Source organism: Ictidomys tridecemlineatus, chromosome 10 (genome assembly GCF_052094955.1).
Source record: "Ictidomys tridecemlineatus isolate mIctTri1 chromosome 10, mIctTri1.hap1, whole genome shotgun sequence".
NCBI classification, from domain to species: domain Eukaryota; kingdom Metazoa; phylum Chordata; class Mammalia; order Rodentia; family Sciuridae; genus Ictidomys; species Ictidomys tridecemlineatus.
In genome coordinates, this window is record NC_135486.1 from 130,101,847 (window position 1) to 130,120,766 (window position 18,920).

General features: G+C 42.7%; 1 protein-coding gene across 1 annotated transcript; it reads left to right on the forward strand.

Annotated features, from left to right (window-relative positions):
* The first annotated feature begins 335 nt into the window (after nucleotides 1-335).
* On the forward strand, nucleotides 336-18,879 carry Pdzd9 (PDZ domain containing 9). The gene is made up of 6 exons (XM_078024726.1): nucleotides 336-485; nucleotides 5,991-6,200; nucleotides 6,886-6,994; nucleotides 8,166-8,345; nucleotides 12,961-13,150; nucleotides 17,673-18,879. The coding sequence occupies exons 1-6, from the start codon at nucleotides 336-338 to the stop codon at nucleotides 18,067-18,069; spliced, it is 1,236 nt and encodes a 411-aa protein (XP_077880852.1). The 3' UTR covers nucleotides 18,070-18,879.
* Nucleotides 18,880-18,920: the final 41 nt, after the last annotated feature.

Genomic DNA, 18,920 nt, shown 5'->3' on the forward strand with positions numbered 1-18,920 from the left:
CCCATGGGCCGCCGCCGGGGCCCGGAGTCCCCGCGCCGCCGCCTCGCGCCCCCTCGGCCCCCGCGCGCCGCTCGCGCCCTCCGCGCGCCCGGGACCAGCAGCCGCCGCCCGCCCCGGAACTGCTCGGCCCGCCCGCCCCTCACCCGGAAGCGAAGCCGCGGCGCCGGCAAGACCAGCCGCGGCTTGCGACCGCCGAGCCTGCGGCGCTGCCCTGGACCTGGACCCGACGCTCGCCCGGCCCTTGCCCTGCTCCGGGGCTTTCCAGCTGGCCGCGCCGCCTCTCGACTCTCTTCCCAGGAACGACGCTGTCGTCGTCGTTAATGACTGGATGCCGAATGCTCCGGTCCCTGAGCTTTCCTAAGGCCCCTGGGATGAGCGCAAGGGGAAGCCGCCCGCTTCTAGCAGGAGGCGGGCCCCGCACGGTCCTTGTCACCTTGTGCTATCGTTACCAGCTCCGTGGCCGTCGGCTCCCGGGATTGGCCCGTGTGGGAAATGGCTCTTGACACCTACTGTGCGTGCGTCAGGCACTATAGATGCCGAGGGTACTGACGTGCGGGTGGGCAAAGACAAGCTGAAAGCCCGTCTTTAAAACAAAATTTCAGGTGCTGATTTATGAACTTAATGAGGGTCAGGTTGGTGATACTTAATGATGGAGAGGAAGGGATACATTTATTTTCGCTGAGACTTAACTAGGATCATAAAGGCTGATCTTATGAAGACTTGTCCTAGACAAAGGCAACAGCAAATGCAGAGACCAGACCATTAGGGGAGGCCACAGAGAAGAGACTGACACATTCAAGGACCTGCAAAATGGCCTGTGGGTTTAGAGAGTGGTGTGAGAAGCAGCAGGCAGAGTCTAGATGAAAGGCTTTGGGGTCCATAGTAAAGCATTTGGATTTTGTTTCAAGAGCAATGGGAAGACACTGGAGGGTGACATGATTTTAATCTGTAAAGGTACGACATAGTATAGATTGTAGGGGGAAGGGGCAAAAATGAAAGCAGAGACACGACATAAAGAGACAAAGTAGTCCAGGAAAGATAACTGTGGTTTTGGGTAACAGTATTCTAGGTGGAAAAAAATTTGACGTATTTGGGTGTTTTGTAGATAGAGGGAAGGACTTGCTGATAATGTGGAAGGAGTTGAAAGACAGAACTCAGGAATGACTCCAGGCTTTTGGCCTGAGCAACCAAGTTTGATGATAGATACTATTTACTGAGTTGGGATGTAAGGAGAATCCTAGGCTGAATGGATAAACAAGAAAAAAATAAGACATTTGCATAATTTAGTTAGCAATACAGATGATCTAGCCATCTATGATTTTGTTATCTGCTGGAGGGTTTTTGTTTTTGATTTTCCTTCCATGACTTCTGGATTAAGTGACACTAACTCTGACTTTTGATCCCACTCTCTGTATCCTGGGTAGGACTCCATGCAGCAAATAATGACAGGACACTTGTTTTCTCCTTAAATGCCACCTAGGTCATCTCTAGAAAGACCTAGAAGAGTGACATCTGTCTCTATTTTTGGAAGGCCTACCTGTCCACAAAACTCAGCAGGTTTCAAATTCCACCAGATTCAACAGCATTGCAAAAAATGTACAGTTATCCATGGCACAAATAGATTAGGGAAGAAAAGATTCGATTGCTAAAGACTTTCCTGTCCAAACACTGGTCTCTTGGGAGAAGAACTTTGAAAAAAATTATATAATGTAATTTTCTCTGCCATAGAAATTGACACAAGATAATTTTTATGTTCCAAAGATCTAGATTTAGTGCATATCAATATCATTTTTTCAAATAATTTTTTATTTGTTCTAATTAGTTATACAAGACTGTAGTCAATATATTATTGCAGTAGGTCTTTTCTTTTTTAAGTACTGTAGAAATTTGAGAGAGTCATGTTTTTGGCTTCTTGTCAAGTGTTTTGATTGCCTATTAATAGATGAAAAACCCTAACTATGCAGAACTAGGTTCTGGAATAATATCCACTGATGTTCACCACTGGCCTGCTAGTGAGAATCCTACATTGGAATGTTAAACAGTTTGCAACTATTCTGATTGAGTAGAATGATAGTGACTTGATTCTTTTGTTTAAAAAATACAGGTGTAGGGGCTGGGGTTGTGGCTTAGTGGTAGAGCACTTGCCTAGCATGTGTGAGGCACTGGGTTCAATCCTCAAAACCACATAGAAATAAATAAATTAAATAAAGGTATTGTGTCCATCTATAACTAAAAAATACAGGTGTAAATCTTCCTTTTACTGTGGCAGCACTTCCCAGACCCACCTGCATTTATCCCTCCACAGAAGGTTCTAGATATCAGAGGAAAGCACAAAACAACCAGCACTGAGTTAAAAAAAATTTTTTTTAAACCTTTTACTCAAATGAATGGCTATACATCATCATGCAGGCCCTGCACACTCCTGCTGCACAACTCTGCTTTGCATTATAGATCATAGTGACACATGCCTTCCCTTCCCACCAACAGGATGGGGGTGGGATTAGTAGGGGCCAAATATGCTATTTACAGAGTTTCCCTTAATCCCTGATTTGGGTTCCACATCATATTCTTGACTTCCAGAATAACTGGTAATTCAGAGTCCCAAGCCGCTGAGATTTACAGCACAAAGCAGTTCCCTTCTCTAGATTTTAGTAGAGACAAACCTGAGAGGTTTGGGAGGAGTGATATACATATTTAGTGCCAGTCCTGCTACTGACTTGAACTTGGGAAAGCCATGTCACCTCTCCTGGCCTTTTTCCCCTATCTAACCAGACAGACACCCAGAGTCACTGCCTTAGCGATAGAAGCATCCTATCCTCTCACCCATACCTAAGAAAACAGCTGGGACTCTTCTAATCAGAGATGAGCAACGAGGCTCTTTATGGCAGAAAGTCCTTAGGGATCCAGAAGAACATAGAAGGCTCACAGGGAGAGCTCTGCTGGAAGCCCAAAGACATAAATAGCCATACTGTGGCTGTTAAAGGAGCCATGGATGTGATGTGCTTGATTGTGATTGATGACAGGCCTCAGCGCAGAAGAGGCTGAATCCAGATGGGACCTTGGGAAAGCTGTGGAAGGGAGGCTGGTGTCATCACTCTTCATTTTAAGGAGTATCTTTGGCCTGACAGAATAAAGAACACACTTCCTCTTAGGGATCAAGTTTACTATGTGGGCCAAGAATGTGGAGAACACACCACTTGTATATATCAGGGGGTTTCTGGGATTAAAGAAGACCAAAGAGCCAAATCCAGAGGTTAACAGCTTGGTCAGGGATCAGATCATGGTTTGTCTCCTACATTGATTCCCCTGGAGCTGACTCAGAGGCAAGAGATTATTGATCAGTGTGCAGGAAATTTATTAGTGAGTGCTCTCAGATCAACTCCTGTGAGGGAAGGGAGGCAGGATTGGACACAGAAGTCAGGGAGTCAGAAAAGACTTTGGCAGACTCAGAGGGGTGCTCTGAAGCTGAGATGGCAATTTCAAGTTGCTGAGTTGGGATAAAGAGGCCAAGCCTTTACATTCTTAGACTGACCGGTCAATCACTGGATTAGCTAGTTACCCCAGGAATGGGGTGTGACCTTAGGGAAGGTGGCTCTCTGCAGCCAAGCACAATTCCTCAAGAAGACCAACAGCAGAGATCTGTCAACCTACAACTCTTTCAGTAACTGGGGAATAATTCTTTAGTCCTGAAGGGGACCTAGTGGCACATCAGCATCTTCCACAGTGCCCCCATGGTGTTCAGCAGATCATTAGCATTTTGTATTATGCTCCATAATAATAATTTTTAGAATTTCCTTATATCTTCAAATAAAACTGACCCCCCAGGAAAATGGGCCATATCTGTCCAGTTACTTGAATTCCTATCACATCACTCATGGTTGGTCCATGTCCTACCCAGATTTGAGAAGCACTGCTCTATTGCAGTAGAAAACATATCTACTATCTTTAACATCCCAATTCTCAACTTTGACTTGTTTATTTAAGTCCTGAAAGTGGCTCCTCCAGGACTCTGGTAGGTATCTTTTCTCTTGGGAAACTCCTGGAGGAATGTGGCAGCTCATCTGGAAGCATAACTGACATCCTCATCATTTCCCTCTTTGACTCACCCAAGATTCCTCTCACACCATGCCAGCACCTCTGATGGTCTAGGGGGCTCATGTGGTCGAGTGGCCTAGACCTCCAGCCCTGAAGTTTAAGACCCTTGTTGCTGTGGCTGCTGTATTTATCCAGTTAGTTACTGTCAAAATATGACTAAGGACTACAACACCTAAGTGGATCATCTGGGTGCCACAGGTTACCTGCTTCCTGTCCTTATGTGTAGCAGTTACCTGCTTTCTTCCTGGTGGTTACTCTTCCTGCCGATTCCTTAGCCTAATGAATGTCTGATACATGATACCTGCTCTTAAATTTCCTTCCCCTGGTATATCATCCATTTACTACCGGGAAAACATTTGAAATCTTAACGCTTCCCTGTGCCAGAGGCTGCTATGCTTCTTTGGGGTTGGGACCTCATTAAATTGGGTGATCTAGCTCCCATGTCTCATTTGGGCATCTACTCCTTCAGATCACCTCTGGCACTCTCTGTTGCTGGTTGGAGTCTTTAGAAGACAGATTCCAAGTCACAGGGAGTTTGGTGGGAGAGTGCTTTTGGGACCCACCCCTGTGGGCAGAGGGAGAAGTCTGGCTGCAGGACAACCATGACAGGGCCTGACAGTGGCCCCCATAGAGAGCTCTGAAGTTGGGATGGCCCTGTGCTGTCAGTCATTGGATTCTAGCTGCCCTGGGAAGGTAGGATCTTGGGCAAGGGGCTCTCTCAGCCAGCAGCAGGAAATGGTGAATTGGGGGAGGCATAAGTCCTTCAGCCCTGAAGGAGGACCTGGGCAAAACAGCACAGCATCCGTGACAATTTGTATCCTGCATTTATACCATGAGCCCTTAGGAGATTTTTCTGTCTGGCATGAAGAGAAGACTCAGGTGCTTAAATCCCACAAATCTCACCATTTCCCTGCTGATGGGAAGACAGAGGCAAAGGGTACATTTTATGAAAGAATTTATTTGTTATCTAGATAGATCCCTGCCAGACTATTTGGAAGAGGAAACAGGTGACCTATAAAACAAGAAACCACTGGTTGAAGATTCCTTGAGGTTGACAGTAGCACTATATGTGAGGTTCAGTGACACAGGATTTATCCAATGAGAAATCTGGCCTGTCTGGGTAGTGCCAGAAAAATCAGCAGAATAACCTGGGCCTACTCAAGTTTACCAGAGAAATCTTAGCACAGTTCCTGACATCTGATAGGTGAATGCCTTTAGGCAAGGTGCTTAACCTCTTGGTTTCTTCAGAGTGGGGACCTACCTCATGTTATTTCCTCCTCCTTCTCTTGCCCAGGCCTTTATCTCCTACCTCAGCCTCTTCAGTTGTTGGCATCTCAGGCATATGCCACATGCCTAGAATTTATTTTGGAAATTTATATTTTCGTAAAATTGTCCCCATTGTCTGTTTTTCAAGCATAAATTCCAAGAGGATAGGGCCCTGTTTGTCTTGTCTACTTTGTCCCCAGCATCCCCACAAACCACAGCGGCTTCCAGTGAATATTTGCTGTATGAGTGAATGTGTGTGGGAGGAAGGGTTATTTTGGAAAAAAGAAGGAAGCATTAATCCCTCTCTTAATAGTGACTCATTGTTTTCAGGCCACCCTTGGCCTTTTCTCAACCAAAACATCTATGAAAAAAAGTGTAGTGGCAAAGCAATTGGAGCTGTTGATGCAACAGTATTTAAAAATACCATCATTAGGCGTGCAGCAGGGGACTGTGATCTTCTAGGGATTCTGTGATCTTCTAGCTGTGCTTTTCCTCTGCCATCTTTGAGAAAACTCCTCTTTGCTTTGTGTTCCATCCCATTTGGGTTTCATCACCAGTGAATGAAGAACCCAGTGTGAGCCTGGCACTCTGCCTGTCCCCGCAGAAGTTCCATTCTTTCCACCCCAAAGTTTTCACATGCCACATTGGAGTGTAACACCCCTGCCAAGTTTTCCAAGGTCCACACAGCCCTGGAGGCTCCCACACTGCGGTTCAGCCTCTGCGCGACGGCCTCGCAGTGCCCCCTGGCGGTCAGCCCGAGGGACGGCGCCCGAAATCTACTGGGGGTTGCCTGCAGTGCTGCTCTGCGCGTGCTTCTGCAAGATTCGAAATTGCCGGCCGTTAGATGCGCTCCAGCCTAGGCTCCAGGAGGTTTTCCTGAGCCGCCCACCCTCCCGGGGCCATGGAGGAGTCCAAGGGAAAATGCGGATATGGTAACTGGGGAGAATGGGGAGAGGGTGAGGTCTTGGGTTTCAGTCCATATTCACCTTCCCTCTTCTGTAAAATGGGGACGTCACCTCCTTGGCCTGGAAGCTAACCTCTCACCATTGTTTATTAAGGTATAATTTACATTCAGTAGGGCCTCCCTTCTTAGTGGACATCTCAATGAGTTTCGACAAGCATACATCCACATGGAACCACCCCAAGACAGGGAATGTACTACCACCCCCCCAAGTTACACTGGAGCCGCCCTCTGGTGGCCTACCTCTTCCTTTTCCCTACTTTCTCACACTCTGATTTGTTTAGAATTGTGTGTTTTTCCATGGAGAATGTCATAAAAATGGAATCATGGATGGTGCTGTTTGAGGCTGGCTTCATTTGCTTACCCTGCTGTCTTTTGAATCTAGGCTCCATAGACTACATCATAAAGCACATTTAATTTGCAGGCTGAGGTTGAGACCCAGACCCTGCAGAGGATGGACTTCTCTGTCTGCCCAGGAACCAGAGGCTCAAACAAGAGCATACCTGGGCCCCAAATTGCCCCTAAAAAAACTCTGAAGACCTTATCTTCTTTATCCTGGGTAGTTTTCCAGCCAGAAAGTGTCTGTGGTTCCGGGGAAGATGAGGTTGGAGATGGGCAAAGGCTTTTGCTTTGAGGAAAGGGAGGTGAATTCTGCCAGTTCTCTACAGCTGGGTGAGCCCCTCTCAGCAGACCATGAAAACAGCAGTCACATGGACACAGCAAGGACTTGGCCAGTTGCAGTGTGTCACTCATCCTAATGGAATCAGCTGTGTATGGAATTCTGGAACAGTGTGCAGAAAACAGCTCTCCACACAGAACTTTCCTGTGTACTGAAAAAGAGCCTTCTAGAAGCTTCCTCTGGAGGAAAAAAAAAATCACTTGTTTTCAATCACTCCTTAATCCTTGAAATTTCCTTGTGAGAGTTGGATCTATAAAAAGCATGTTTCAACATCTCTACAACTCAACTGTCCCAAAGGCCTTTGGATTTCCTTCCCAAGTCCTTTTTGGATCCGTCTACTGTCCATTTCCTCTGTCACCACTATGACATACCTGGGTGAATGCAGTAACCTTTCCATTTCTCTAGTCAACTCTGGGTTCCACAACCCACACACCACCCAGCAGCCAGAAGTTTGATTTAATTGCAAACTGAATCATGTCCAGCTTAAATCACTTCTGAGCTTTTTCATTAGGGCAAACCTGAGCACCAGCCCCTATCAGCCCCACCATTGGGCCTCTGGCCACCTCCTACTAGTGGACTCCTTCATATTCCCAGCAGGGCTTCGGGAATCTCAGAACCTTGATCCAATTTTCTCTCTCCCTTTCTCTTTTGAGTAAATAGTTTTGGTCCTTTCTGAATTTGTATTCACCCTCTCAGGAAAGCCCAATTGAGGGACCCTCCCCAGAAGAAAATGAGGCGCCCCCTGCTGTTCATCCTGAGTATTATTTTTCTTTCATAGCTTGTGTTATAGTTTGTTATCCAATGTAGATTTATGTAACTGATATTTGTTTCCTTCCCTGTCTACAAGATCCATAAGGGCAAGAAACACATTTGTTTGACTCACCATGGTAAGTGGTAAGCACAATAAGTATTTGTTAAGTGAACTGATAATAATAATACCTGATATTGATTAAACCCCCACGGTGTGTCTGACATTGTGCAAGAGCCCTTTAATGACTCATGTAATTCTCATAACACTTTTGTAACCCTCATTTTACTGATGAAGAAACTAAGGAATAGGTAGATTTCATAACTGCCCCAGCAGCCTGGCTTCAGAACCCCAGAAACTACTGCCATGCTGCTGTCTCGATAAATAACTGAAACAAGTTCCCCTCTTTCTATTAGGAAAACAATTCAGCTTCGAGTTCAAGAACTCTGTACACAACTTGAGCAAAACTCAGCAGACCAAACTCACTGTGGGCAGACTGGGATTAGGCCTGATCATCATCCAGCATGGGCCCTACCTCCAGATTTCCCACCTCATCAAAAATGGGGCTGCAGCCAAGGACCGGAGACTCAAGCCAGGTGACTGTGGTTTCCCCATGTCCCCTCTCCTCTGCCTTCAGGGAGCCACACAGTTTCAGCATAACCATAATAATATGATGGCATTGGTTGAGAACTCTCTGCAGTCCAGTAAATTGCTATCCCATACATATAACTCTCACTGTCAGAAGTGCTTATTCATTTAATTCTCTAGGTAGGAACTGTTATTATCATCCTCCTTTTACAGGTGAGGAAACTGAGATTCTGTGAGACTGAGTTCCTTGTCCAGGTCATGTGCACCTTGTAAGTGGCTACAACTGGAAGTCCAGTGTCACTCCAGAGCTTATGCCTCTCTGTGATAAAGATTTCTTCTCTTCTAGGCAGTATTAATCATCACCAACACTTGGACCCATTATCATGTTTCACCCTCCTGAAAACCCAAGAGGCAGAGTCTGCATTAATCCACCTTACACACAAAAAATCAAATATTTACCCACAGTCACACCGAGGAGCTAGGACCCGAGAGCCCCAGGGTTTTACCAATCTTTGGGTGAATGCATGTTCTATCTGGTGAGAGACACATTTTCCCAGTGCCTCCTCCAGGCCTGGTGCTGTGCCCAGGAGTGAAGCACAGTGGGATGGTGAAGTGGTCAAAAGGAAAAACAAAACAAAACAAAACATTTCAGGTTAGGCGACCTGGATTCTGGCCCAAGCTCTGTCACTTTCTAGCTCTGTGATACTGGGCAAAGGTCCTTAACCTTCCAGGTCTCAGTCACCTCATCTCTAAATTGAGGGGATCCCATCTTTGTCAGGGGTCGCTAGGATTTAATGAAATAATTTTTAGGAAAGTGCTTTGAGAACTTCTAGAAAAATCGGCAATTGTTACACTGTTCTGATTTATAGATTCTCTATATTTGTGTCTTTTTAAAAAAAATAAAAAATGATTGTGATATACAAGTCCCAGTTACCTGGTTACCTGTTAAAATCACTTGGGCCCCATCTCCCCACAGGTTCTGATTCAACTGGTGTAGGGTTAGGACAGGGCAGCTAGCTCATGCTTTAAAATCTCCTCAGATGACTCAGATAGGGTTTGAAGCAACAAATTAAAAAATAAAATAGATAAATGTTATATTGAAAGATTAACTTACCTTAAAATCCAAAGCATTTTCTCCCCATATCACTACTTGGTGCTGAGGAACAAACTGCCCGGAGAGTTCTGGGCTCCTTACACTGTATTAAGTCAGCTTTCTGTCACTGTGACAAAATGCCTGAGGTAAACAACTTATAAGGAGGAAAGGTTTATTTTGGCTAATGGTTCAGAGGTTTCAGTTTCATGGTTGGTTGGCTGTGTTGCTTTGGAACTGTGGCAAAGTAGCACATCATGGTAGGAGTGTGTGGCAGAGAAACCAACTCATCTCCTGACAGCTGGAGGGCAAAAAAAAAAAAAAAAAAAAAGAGAGAGAGAGAGAGAGAGAGAGAGATGAAGGGGCCTTCTACTAGGCTCTACATCCTAAAGGTTCCAGCATTTTTCAGTGGTTCCACAAGCTGGTGATCAAACCTTCAATACACAGACTGAAAAATCTCCAGGTCAGGTTCCACGGACTTTCCTTCTTTTCAGCTCTTGAGTCAGGTGACAAATGCTGGTTGGTAACCAGGTGCATACTCCTGGGTGCTAGAGTGGGACAAGAGTGTGTTCTGGTTCATCCCTGTGACACAGAATCCCATGGTGGGACTACAGCTGGTGTGCTCTTTGAGGTGAGAGGCAGTCTCGAATTCGTCTTTTTCAATCCAGGAATTACCTCCAGGTCTGGCACGTTTATTATGTATTTGTCCCAGACATTATACAAGATATTTCTATGTTTATTTTTATTTTTTTAAGGTTTTATTTTGAGAAAGGGTTTTTTTTTTGAGAGAGAGAGAAATTTTAATATTTATTTTTTTAGTTTTTGGCGGACACACATCTTTTGTTTGTATGTGGGGCTGAGGATCGAACCTGGGTTGCACGCATGCCAGGCGAGCGCACTACCGCTTGAGCCACGTCCCCAGCCCATTTCTACGTTTATTATTGAATTTTGCGTTTGCAACACTCCTAGAATGTAAATAATGAAATATAGAAGCTTAGAGAGATGAAGTAATTTGCTCAAAATACATGGCTTAGTCCATGGTCTGAGCTGGGATTTGAACCCATGTCTGCCCAGAAAGTCCATACCTTTCTAGACAATTGCCTAATAACTAGAAATCAGATTTTAGTACATAAGGAGTCCAGAGTCCCAGATTTCTTCATGAGAAGTCAGTGACTTCAGTCTTTGTAATTCGTTTTTTATAAATAAGATCATGGAAGGCAATAAGTGTAGAAATTCGCTATTTCTTTGGTTTCATAGCCTCTCAGTCCCATTAATTATTAATCCTGTATTTTAAAGCTTCTTCTTTGGTGATTCATGATGGAGTTTCATCTCAAATCTCCTGATTTAGTTTAGTGTGAGTTTATTCTGGCTAAACTTTAGATCTACCTTGGCCATTATGGCTTCAACAGACTGCCAACCAAAGTCTTAAGAAATTAATGCCGCTTTGACAGTAGCTAACCTGTGCCCTGGCCACTGCTCGTACCAGGCTTCATTCATTCATTCAGTCAGTATTTCCTGAATGCCTGCTGTGCACACGCACCCAGCTAGGCACTGTGGGTCCATTGGGGAGCCAAGCAGATTCGGTCCTTAACACGTAGAACTTAAGCAACTTATAGCCTTGTTGGGAGGGACAGAGAAAAAAATGTATTTTTCAGTAGTGACACGACTGCTACAGAGTTGATTTAATATAGGTAATCGAGACAAAGTTTATGCAATATCATTCTACAGCCCATTAAAACAGAAAAGAAGATGTGTAATGAAGTTGGTGTTCATAAACACCAAATTGGTGTCTCCCTATGAAGGGCAGTGTTAATGCCTATTGCCAGAGTAATCACATTCGTACGCTGACACACTTGGTTTATAGCCAGAACCGTCAGGGTATTAAGCTGTTTATTTTCTGCTTTCTTGATAAAGTCACCCTTTTACAACATAATTAAGCACAATGCCAAGTCATAGCTTTCAGCTATAAACACTCCTTTTAACATTAGACAAGTAAGCTCATCCAGAGAGGGTTTTCCCCCCATTGTAATTAACCTCAGTCGTAGGAGCAGCTGCTTCATACTGTGTGGCCTGCAGGGAGCTGGGAGAAGCCTTGTTTTTTATGAAGTGTAGCTTCAGGTACGTGGCTGATTTAACTCACAGCTAATTCCTAAGACCAAGGTGGAAGGTTTTCTCAATCCTTCTAAGTATTCATTTACTGGAATACTAAGCACTTGTTTCTGATGGGTCTAGCACTATGGAAATCCTTGGTGATCACTGCAATTTCTGACTATAGCTCACTGGGATCAGAGAAAGTGCTTCTTCTTGATCCTTTTCTCCTCTGAGGTTGAGTTTCATCTGTCTTGGAATGATTGGAGCATGCCTAGTTTTCCACACTCGGAGAAGTGAACACACACCATTTATAACTTCATCCAGGCCACTTCATCCCATGTCAGCTCTAAAGTTTCTATTACTGTTGGTAAGAAGTCAGTTCCTAGTAAGCTCTGAGGATTAAAATTTTGCCCAATGTGAGTCTGGCCTTGAACAGCATATTAAAGTCTGCTGAAGGCAAGTGGCATTCAGAGTTCTTCACTGCAAGCAACAGAAAGCAGGTGAGGCACTGAATTTAGGATACTGCATCTGCCCCAACTGCCTGCCAACAGACTGGAGAACCAGGCTCAGAAGATAGGGAGAGAGGAAAGGACCATGTATAGCTGCTCCTGGAAACCGCATGCTCCTGTCATTGCCCTGCATCTCCTCCAGGTTCAGTGACCCAGATGGGAGTGCCTGGTGACTGCACTGGTTTATAGGCCCATATCAACCTGGTAGAGTAGGGAGGCAGGGGAGGTGGGTGCAAGTAAAGAATTGGTTTCTTAGCTTTTCCATTTTGGGGACTCTGGGGTTTGTTGCCAAAATGTAGTTCTCTTTCCACCTACTGGGGGCTCAGAAACTCCCTCTCCCAAGCCATCAAATTCCTTTCAATATACTCTCTGCATATACAGCTTCAGCATAATTAAAGCAAGATAATTGCCCAGTGTTTCATACAAAATTATGTGCCCAAGTAATTCTGCATGGGGCAGAAAATGGAAATGAAAGTCTTGATTAATATAGTCTATTTACGGTGGAGGGCGCTGGAAATTGCCAGGCAGGTATAATAGAAAGTAGGTCATTTATTTATCACTGAGTGTAAATGTTTTTTTTTTCCTTTACTAGTAACAGCCATCCATTTTATCTCAAACTAATATATTTTTAGAATCCCAAAGGATGGTTCAGACTATAAATGGTTTATAGCCTCTGTACCAAGAACTTTAGAAATGTCTCATGGTTTAATATCCTCCATTATACTGCTATTAAGAAACATCTTGTAAAGATTCTTCGTTATACAAAAGACATTCATGTCAAAGAGATGAATATTTTTAATAAGTCAAGGTTGAAGCCTAGTTTTGGTTCAAAATGAACCAACAATATAAACAGAAATTCCACAACCAAGTCAGAAATATGGTCCTTTCCAACCCATTATCTTAATTTTACTGATAATATTTCTCCTCTTTTAGGTGATGTTCTGATTAGTGTTGGCCATGCCAATGTATTAGGATATACTCTTCGAGAATTTTTAAAGCTTTTGCAAAATATCACCATAGGAACAGTGCTACAATTCAAGGTTTACCGAGATTTTATTGCTATACCCCGAGAATGGCAAGAAATATATGATTTAATCCCTGAAACCAAATTCCCAGTGACACGGTAAGTTGTTCATTTTAGGAACTCTTTGTTACAATACAGAACCCCAGGTCCTGGGAAGCACAGGGTCCTGATTGAATGTGAGAATAATCAAATGGTAAGGCCCGTGGTAGAAGAGATGGGTGACACTGCCGGAATAATTAGGTGAATTTCCAAATCCTTTTGGAAAGCATAGTTGACTGACCTCATTTAAAGCAGCATGATAAACACAGCTTACAGTTAAAAAAGCTATAACCAGCAGTTGCTGATAGGAAGACTGTCTCCAAAACACCTGCACTGTGCCTCTCTGCAGTCAGACCTTAAAACACGCTGGGAATCCTGTCTCCTTTCTTAATTGCCAATTTCTTTCTCTCTGTTCCCAGTAACAATTAAGCCCTTTCAAGTTTCTTTCATGTTAGCAAAACCACCAACTCCATTCCCCTCTTCCTATTGGCTTCCATCACTGCCCTGTCCCTTGCCTCCCCTATCAGAGGGCTCCATTTTCTCCGCAGATGCACTTTCCAGGGACTCGCTTCTATCTAGGTTTTGCTTTTATCCCTGGCTCAGAGGCCCCTTCCTAGGGTCATACATGGCCTTCATGCTGATTCTAATGGACTCTTCTCAGTTTTTATTTTGCTTGGCTTCTGAGCAGCTTTAGAGGCTTGGCAACAACCTTCCTTCCCCTCTTCTTAACATATCAGTTTCCTCAGGTTTCTGTGTTACCTTACTCCCTTGATTTTCCTGTTACCTCTGATCACCTCCTCTTGGTCTTCTGCCCAACTCAAGTTCTTCTCGGTTTAGTCCTTGACTTTTTTTTTCTTTCTTTCTTTTTTTTTTTTTTAGTTGTAGATGGACACAATACCTTTGTTTATTTAGTTTTTTTATGGGGTGCTGGGGATCGAACCTAGTGCCTCGTGCATGCTATGCAAGCGCTCTACCACTGAGCCACAACCCCAGTCCCTAGTCCTTGGCTCTTTTAGGCAACCTCACCGATGCCTGTGGTCACTACCTGTACACCAATCACTTCCACATTGTGTTATCACCAAACTTGTGAACACAAATTTTTTGATGCCCACCAGATATCTACATCTTGATTTTTCATAAACCCCTTAAACTCATGCTTAAAATAAAGTCACCTCACCAGTGATCTTTCAGTGGTCCTATCTTACTGGGGGAATGTCTGCCTACTTGACAAGGGTTGTGCTTGTGCTTGATTCCTCTATCCTTGACCCTGCCAACCAACCACTAATACTTGTCATTTTCCTTATCTTCTCACATTTATCTGCTTCTGTCTCTGGCTATTACCATTGTCCTAGACAAAGCCACCATTTGGTTCTCCCTGCATCTATTCCCACCTCTTATTCATTCTCTATCCAGGGTGGTCCTTTTACAATGCAAATCATATGCAAGTCATATTCCAGTTTTAAAAAGACAAAAATCCTTACCTTGGCCTATAATGTGATGGTCTCACTGGGCACCATTCCAGCTTCATCCCATACTCTTTTCCCCCTTTATCTAGCCTACTTTAGATTTCAGTTTTCTGCCTTGTGTTCTTCCATCTACAATGTGCTTAGTAGAGTGCTGCTCTTCAGTATGCATCATTGAAAGCTCACTGTGCAAGCTTTCTCTAAGAGGCATTAACACAGTTGGGACCACCTGTCATATGCTCTCATAGCACCCTATATATCTCCTCCATATTTATCCCACTTTTAATTCAATCATCTGAACAATCAGTTGTTTGCTATGCTTCCCTGGGAAAATGCAAATGCCATGTGTCTTGTTCTGCTAAATCTATTATGGGACTTTAATGTGGTGGAGGCTTCATTTATTGAAAGTGAAAAACGAAATCCAGCTAGAAATCTCAAATTACCTAAATAATCCGACAGCTTGTCTCCTTCTTTCCTTCCTTGCCCAGGCTGGCCTCAAATTTGAGATCCTCCTGCAATCCTCCTGCCTCAGGATCTCAAGTAGCTGGGATTGAGAGCTTGTTTCTTTATCTGTAACAGGGACTTTTGTGAGGATCAGATATATGAGGGAGCATTCTGTGGAATACAAGGTGTAGAATGAGATTATTTTGTGTTGAATTCAATTCTCTGATGCAAGAGTGATCCTCAATTTTGTCAGGATTTCTACACTAGATACTGTCACTGTGTAAACTCCCCCTTTCCCCCGCCCCCTAGTATTGGAGATGGAGCCCAGGGCCTCACACATGCTAGGCAAGCACTCTGCCACTGATCCCCAGCCCCAACCCTATACTTTCGCTTATAGGGATAGACTCAAAGGATATGGCCAGGATTTTTACAAAGCCTAGAAAATGGCCCATATTACATCAACTTTATTTCAGAGACTCAAACTTGTGGCCAGGGATCTGAAGTGGTACCCAGATATGCTTTGGTCATTTCTCACAGCACTTAAAAAACCCAGACCTGTAGAGAGCAAGGAAGATACTTGGGGGCTTTACAAGGGACCAGTAACACTCCATTCCTTGACCTGGCAGCAGCCACCAAGGTGTCTACTTATAATATTTTTCATTAAATTGTTTTTTTTCACACTTTCTGTGTATTTTTTAAAGCACTCCCACATGGTGACACTGGGTTTGAGATGAGGAGCAGCTGTCCTCTTCAGATCAGGCAGGCTGGAAAATATTATTTTTTTCCCCAGTGACCAAACCAATCCTGATCTGATTTAAAATAAATAAAATTAAGTCAGGAATAGTGTGTGCACCTGTAATCTCAGTAACTAGGGAGACAAGCAGGGGATTACAAGTTTGAGGCCAGCCCAGGCAATTTAGCAAAACCCTATCTCAAAATAAAAAATTAAAATAAAGGCTGGGGATATAGCTTAGTGTAGTGCCCTCCTGGGTTCAATCCAAGTACTGATTTTTTTTTTTAAATTTAAAAATAAGCCCAGCGCCGTGGCACACACCTGTAATCCCAGCAGTTTGAGAGGCTGAAATAGGATTTTGAGTTCAAAGCCAGCTTTAGCAAAAGCAAGGTGCTAAGCAACTTAGTAAAACCCTTTTCTCTAAATAAATAAATAAATAAAGGGCTGGGCAGGTGGCTCAGTGGCCAAGTGCCCTGAGTTCAACCCCTGGCACACCACCCCTCACACAAACCCCACCAAATTTTAAAAATAATAGTGTGCACTTACTCATTGCTTCCTGTGTTTTGGCCACGGCAAGGACTTTACAATGTAAGTGAGAACTTTCTGTGGTAGTGGAATGTTCTGCATCTGAGTTGTCCTGTAGGCTAGCCACATGTGACTATTAAGCACTTAAATATGGGGACTGTACCTGGGGAATTTTAATTTTTATTCAAAATATTCAGTTGAAACTTAGCCACACGTAGCCAGCAGCCTGTTTTGGAGAGTGCAGCTCTAAAGCCGGAGCCCTTAACCATTTGCTTGTAGAACTGCCATGTCCTAAGCTTGTTCATTACATGGAAAGAGTCTGAGGTTCTGAATATTAAAAGTTAATGATGGCAGACTGACCATTCAAAAGCAGAGATAAACAGAGAATAGCACAACTGAACCCCACAAACTTATGGAATGATGACACATTTTCTTTCTTAACTAAGCAAAGTACTTCTGTAAGGTATTTTAGTAACTTATGTGGAAGGGGTTAGCAAAGGGGAAGATGGGGAAAGGAAAGGGCTTTTATGGTATGACCTTTTCTAGGAGCAGATGGCACTGCGTGCACAATAGAGAGAATATTCCATATTGTGTTCTGGGTAGTCTAGTGGCATAAAATCTATATCCAGCCCACACTGACCTCTGCTGGCTGTGTTTTTATTATCTATTGCGATAATGCTAGTTTAATTAAAGTACCTAGCCCTACCACCTGTCCTTTATAATTGCCTAATACAGAATTACCAAGAATACCTCTTGCAATCTGAAAAAAAGTAACTTGGAGTTTTTCCTTTTCTTTTCAAATGGTTCCAGTCCTAGATCTTCTTGTATGACCCTAAGCTAAGGATAAGAAAATCACACCATTTAAGACTAGATGCTTTCAATAAAAATGACTTAATATTAGGAGAAACTTCAATGCAATGTCAGGAAAAAAAAGATGATTAAAAGAATACTGACTTGCTTACTGAAGACCCTTGAGGTCCACTATTTATTTCCCGATCCCCCTGGAAATCAGTGATCTTTTTTTTTTTTTTTGATTTTTAAAAAATACACAACAGTAGAATGTATTACAATTCTTATTACACATATAGAGCACAATCAGTGAACTTTCCTGTTATTGTCATATGACCCATGAGAACAGGATTCTCAGGAGGTGATGGCCAGGTTGAACCTGTAGGTACAAGTGAAATTAACCTATCCTTTAGGGCCTCCTAATATTATGGTCTTGCATAGTTTAAGTCTGGTTTAAGTCTATGCAAAGCTTTTTAAAGTAGTGTTTTTACAATTTATAATTTAAGGCAATATTTATAGGAAAAAAATTTAACGGTACTTTAATGAGACAAAGCAGGCTATAAGACATCTCTTTAGGGAACTATAAATGTTCAGACATTCATTTTATTCACTATTCTTTTTATTTCAGTTCACCAAAGAAAACTGGGAAGGCAAAAGATGAATTTTTCTCAAGCCCTGATGACAACGAAGATGTAGTTTTAGATAAAAAACTTAAATTTTACAAATATTCACAGTCACTTGGGCCTCACCCTGCAAGAAGACCAGTATCTATTTCCAGAGAATGGCATGGGTATAAAAAGGAGAACCAAACTATTAGTGTTGGAAAAAACATCAACTGTGATGTGATAATTCATCGAGATCATAAGAAAGAAGTGAGAGCCCCATCTCCATACTGGACCATGGTGAAGAACGAAAACAAAAGCTCTTCTTCCTCCGTCTCCTCCACCTCAGATGCATTTTGGCTGGAGGACTGTGCCCAAGTTGAGAAGGGCAAAAGTCAACTGGCATCAAAGATTAGGCAATAGTTTACAAATGTGGGGTTGTATGAACATTTTTTAAAAACACCAAATTTTTTGTGCCTTGCCAAGTTTGCAGGAATTCTTACAGGAATTATGTGCAGACTTTTCAATTCTTTTTCATGACTGTGGAAAAGCCTTTAGAGACCTTCTTCAGTGAGAAAGTGAGACTTCCTGGGTTTCACAGATATTGTTCTCAAAATAGCAATTCAGGTCATGAAGACCCTCCTTTCTGAGAATTTTCCATCTTTTAGAAAATATGGTAGAAGAAACCATCATCAGAATATATAAACATGGTAGAGAACTTCTTTTTAAGGTAAATACCATATTTTCTTTTGATATTTAGATTAGATTCTTTGAGTAGTTATTCATATTAGCAACTCTTCAGCCCTACTTTATTTTTAGTGTTGGCCTGATAGTTAACTATTTCAAAGAGACAGGATTGGAACAGATGAGAAATAGAAGAGAAAAATAAAAACTGCCACAGTGAAAATAAATCAGAAATATAAAGTAACAGTTACACGGCATATGATTCATAGGGAATTTGTTTTTCAGAAATGATTTCATTGTAAAAAAAGGCAAAGAGGGTAAACTCAGATCATTTAAATGTTGTTATCCAAAATGATAACAGATTTTTAATTTGTTTTCATCTTAAAAAGTCATCAATAATAATCTGGAAATTTTACCCTGGTAGTTGCTTAGCCTTAATTTTAATAGTGTCCGATGCTTCTTAATTGAAGTACCAAATTATTACATTCCTGCCTCCTTTCAGACATCTAAAACAAACATGTCAAAAAAAAAAAACAAAAACAAAACAAAGATCTCAGTATATAATAAATACTTATTGATTAAACAGGAAA

Bases quoted from the DNA above. Each gene is read 5' to 3' on its own strand.
- Pdzd9 (XM_078024726.1), top strand. From the start codon at position 336: ATGCTCCGGTCCCTGAGCTTTCCTAAGGCCCCTGGGATGAGCGCAAGG. The intron at 6,201-6,885 runs GTTAGATGCGCT...TATCCTGGGTAG, and splicing joins AAGATTCGAAATTGCCGGCC to TTTTCCAGCCAGAAAGTGTC. The intron at 8,346-12,960 runs GTGACTGTGGTT...CTCCTCTTTTAG, and splicing joins GGACCGGAGACTCAAGCCAG to GTGATGTTCTGATTAGTGTT.